General features: G+C 36.5%; 1 protein-coding gene across 1 annotated transcript in view; it reads left to right on the top strand.

The window, feature by feature from the left end:
* Positions 1–4,861, top strand: part of LOC119414075 (hexokinase-2) — an 82,150-nt gene that overhangs the window by 72,063 nt on the left and 5,226 nt on the right. The window contains exons 12-13 of the mRNA XM_037681193.1: positions 759–878; positions 4,122–4,217. Of these exons, the coding sequence (XP_037537121.1) occupies positions 759–878; positions 4,122–4,217 (216 nt within the window). The remainder of the gene's footprint in view (positions 1–758; positions 879–4,121; positions 4,218–4,861) is intronic.

Genomic DNA, 4,861 nt, shown 5'->3' on the forward strand with positions numbered 1-4,861 from the left:
TTAAGGCTTTATAAACCCTTCCCACACTCCTACAAACCTTTCCCACTCTCAGTAACTTTACCCACTCTCTTATAAACACTTCATATGCTTTTACATACTTTGGCGATGAAGATGATGACGATGAGATAAATGTACAGTACTGCACAGCAAGTACAGTACACACAATATGAGAAACCGGATTTAAAAAACCTGCACTACAGTAAAGCTGCAAGAAGTGCGCAGCAGTGCAGCAATGGATGAAGGTATATCATCACTAGACGGAGTCTCACATGCACTTTGATCACCCAAGCTCCGTGGTCAAGGTCACAAACCTGATTGTCCCGGCCATTGATATAGATTGTTGAACTGTCATAACATAGTTTGTAGATGGGTGTATAATGTGTTGTATGCAGAACTCTTCTTATGTTTGTGGTTGTAACTGATGAAATAAACAAAGTTTTATTGGCAAGACTACTTTTTTCAAGGCACTCAAAATGCCTGTGTGTGTGATGGACTTTAACTCAGCCATATTTACAAGTTTTGGGCTAAAATGTGTTGTGGCAGTAGTTGAGTCATCACCATAGCTTACTTGTGACTGATGCTTACCGTTAATGGTTTCCATCTTTGATTGAATCTTCTGAAAGGAAGATGACAGGTGATATGAATTTCTTCTGGAAATTTTACTTTTTATGAAAGAGCATTTTTCCTAAAAACACTTGGTTTAAATAATGCACTGAATATGATAATGATATGTGCATTTTCTTCTTTGTTTCACCCAGCTGTTCGACCATATCGTCCATTGCATTGCTGACTTCCTGGAATACATGGGCATGGGAGGCGCATCCTTACCTCTGGGATTTACCTTCTCTTTCCCCTGTCATCAGAGCAAACTGGATGAGGTGCTGCTTTTTATGTTGATTACTTATGCAATTGTTGATGGTTTTAAGTCTAATTTGATCGGTTTTCTTTAGATTTTTGTAAATTGTTGGTGCAAATGTCAAAGATCTCAAGATAATACAACAGTTTATTCTAAAGATTTTTCCCGACTCTAGGTATTGATTCCTATCTAAATGTCTGTAAAGAAATATGAACCTTTCTCAGAAGATCATTGGTTTTGAGTAAAAAAAGGCAACTCTGAATTGCTGTCTGTTGTATTAACCAGTCATACTGATGTGGAACGAACAAAGCCAGCTTCAATCATACAAGTTTAGTTTTTACAACATATTACCTTGAAATTAAGTGCTACCAATTCAACATTGTACTCAGCTGGAAGGTTAAACAATCAGCAAACTATGGGGAGTGTCATCTAGCTGATGATGGCAATTAGAAGCACCGCACAATAAATGTAACTGTACGGCTCTGCCTCTGAACACTGTGTGTAAAATAAGGTATAATTTGACGGGGTTTCTAAAATGGAACATAATTGGGTGTTTTGGGAATGTGATTGTGTAAGTGGCCTTGGCTCGCCATTAAAGGCAATCCACCACGTGAAACCTACATCAAGGTCAAAAAAAGATTTACAGAGTTCTGCTTGACATTTACAGAAAGTCACAGGGAAGAAATCAAACTATGGCTTCAGGGAAAGCCACTACAATTTTTTTGGGATGTTTGACTAAAGGTGTTTATTATTATTTGTTAATATTTAATTATTTGTCTTGTGAGAACAGTTAGTCATTAATAATCATGTGATATATGTTGAAAAGCTACAGAAATAGGCTGACCCTTCAAACCTCCTCCTAACAATAAGCTCCCCTGGACTCCTTTATCAGTTTGACAGCTCTTTGTAAATTAAGAGAACTGGTGCCCAAAAAGGCTGCTCGAGGAGTCAGACGAGTAGCTGCCCGCTGCGTGTACTTTTTAAAACCACCGGCTGACTCTGCTACATTCTCTGGTTGTCATCTCATTGGTTTGTAACACAATTTAAACTCACAATTAAATCTTTAAAATGCACCTGTGGTAATTAACCTAATTAGATCTGCAACAAGAGTTTAATTAATTGGTCAAATTCAACTATCTTGCACTCCTTTTGAGATTATTGGAAAATAAGCATCTTAAAAGATAAAAAAAAAAAAAAGAACTTACAGTTGAGAGCTTTGCAAGAATCACTCTATAAATGGATGTTTTTTAACGTTGTTGGGTTCAACTCTAACAGAAACAAACCAGAAATGATATTCAACAACACTTTATTTAGTTCTGGCAGTTCTTTGTGCTTTCTTCAGTGAATGTTTCCACCATCTGTGAAATAGCCCCTGCTGTTTTTTTTTTTTTTTTAATCTAGCACCATCAATCTGTTCTGTGCAGACAGGGTGGAAGAGGTTAACAAGGATGAAAACCTGCTCATAAAAGTCATAGCTGACAAATCAAATTCACATTTGGAGTCTGTAGTGGTTCTGCTCTCCTACCATTCAGTCGTGACACTCGTGCACACTGAGGTCATCACAGATAAATAACACAAATCTCTTCCACATTCCTTTGCCCACCCAAAAAAATCTGTTTTATTTTTTCATAAATTTTGTTTTATTTATTTATTAAGTTCCCCCACCACACACACACACAAATTAATGTCTGTTCAGTTTTCATGCATTACAGTGTCTTTCATCTTAAAACCATCTAATCATATGGTACGTTAATCGATATTTAACAGTTCAGGAGGAAAATATCCCCAAACCAGATATTTCTATAAGATAACAATGAACAAGCAGAATAAATTTACAGAACAAGAAATTTTTATAAAGGACTTGAATTGAAAGGCATCCAGCTGGTTAGGAAATGTCTTCCAAACATTTTTCTTCAGTGTTCATCATTATAACTGAGAATATTTGCTTTTAGTCTGAAACTACTACAAGAAGATGGAGCACTAAAAAAAACATTTTCATGGCTTGTCAGGAATTTGAATTTACAGCTAATTTGAAACGGAGCCAAAGCTACAGACGTTAGCATGAAATAAATGGAGAACACGAGAGAATCAAGGAAGGAGTCAAAGCAAAGATGGATGTTTTCACCTAAAATGCTAACGAAATGTATCATCGTTAAATTGAAACCTTTTATGCAATTATTTGAGATTTTACTCATTGTGCCGTTCATAGATTTCCCAGATTTGTTACGATGTTGAAAGCACTATTCATCTCAATATTTTATTGAATTCATGGACTTCTTAAAATATGTTTGACCTTTGGTGGTACATTGCACAGCTGTAACAGAATTAGTCAAAGACTGTACAAAACAAACCCAGTGGTAATCAGTGGGATTTTGTCACAGCAGGTGAGAAAGCCCAGCCCTCTTTAGAGCTGTCACTCAGACAGGCATCACAATAGAAACAGAAAGTACGACTTTACATGTCTGAACTAGCATTTTGATGTATTTTACATTTTGACACAATAACAGTTTGTGTATATTTTTTATAATAATGGCAAAGTGACCACTAAAGATGTCAAACTAACTTTTGAAGTCTTTCATAGCTTTTGCAGACAAACTTTTTACTTCAACAGGTTTTTTTTTTAGTACATCTACAAATTAAACATTAATCTATTAATATTGGTCTCTGATGGACTCTGTGTATCTCTCACTGCTATAAAGGATTTACATTTTCTCTCAAATCTCCCATAATGCAGAGATGTACTGCCAACCTTTCATGGGCTTCACTTGGAGCAAAAAATATTTAAAGCTGAAATTGAAATGTGTTTAACTTGTCATCTGCTACATTAAACACTTTATAAACACACATTTCACATGTGACCATTTTTCTTCTGTGGCTCACGGCTCAATAATTAGTAAGATCTGATTTATAATGTGTGCACAGCAACTGCTTGATGCTTGATCTTTGATGTAGCTTCTCTTATGTTTGGTGACAGGGAGTGACAGATACAGGTGTGTGGTTACCATGGTGACCCTAATGCTCCACTGGCAGCAGCTTTAACATTACTTTTTAATCTTGGTACTCTATAATTTTTTAATACAGTTTATGCATTTTAACGTCTGCCTGTTTTTAGTTTAGCTTGTTGCAAAGATAATTCTGGTGTGTAGCTTTTGACATGCTTCAGAATTTCTTCAGAAAAATTCTGGTTTTAATACTACGTCTACTGTGTTGAGTGTATTCTGTTGCAGGTATATTTTGTAATAAATCCCTGCTGTCATATGTTCAGGGGATCCTCCTGAAGTGGACAAAGGGTTTCAAAGCCAGTGACTGTGAGGGGAAAGATGTCGTTATGCTACTTAAAGATGCAGTTCGGCGCAAACAGGTCAGTGTGCATGTTAACGTTTTTTTAAAAAAGAGAGATTTATGTACTTCTTCCACGCATGTTGAAATTTATACCAGCACATTTTCACTAACATTATAACACACAGTTTTAAAGTATTTATTGAACACTGAGCCATCATTCACATTAGGGTTGAACAATTAATTGCATTTGCGATAATATCGCGATATGATAAGACAAGATTTTCTAATTGCAAAGGCTACAATTTGACTGGTCACGTGACTTGCAAGTGAGCGGAGCAAAACAGAGCAGGGAGCGGGAGAAGTCAACACTGCAGTTTAACCGGTTGCACAATGGCGTCAGGCTCGACAGAAGCTGATACATCTGAAAGTTTGGTACCAAAGAGGCAGCACGTTTGTTGTTTGAAATTATTTTGGCTATAAAAAAGAAGATACTGCGCAACAACATGTATTGTGCAGAACTTTCCTTGCTGCTGTTGCTACCTCTCGAGGTAACACCACAAATCTTTATCAACACTTAAAAAGCACCACAAAGCTATTTATGATAGTTGCATGGCTAGAATGTGAATGACCAGTGCTTCAACTTCAAATAAGCAAAGTACCAGTCGACAGGGATCACTGACCGAACTGTTCGAAGGTATTACTCTGTATGAACATAATTCGAAA

The sequence above is a fragment of the Nematolebias whitei genome, chromosome 8, assembly GCF_014905685.2.
Source record: "Nematolebias whitei isolate Nwh7 chromosome 8, NemWhi1, whole genome shotgun sequence".
Taxonomy (NCBI): Eukaryota; Metazoa; Chordata; class Actinopteri; order Cyprinodontiformes; family Rivulidae; genus Nematolebias; species Nematolebias whitei.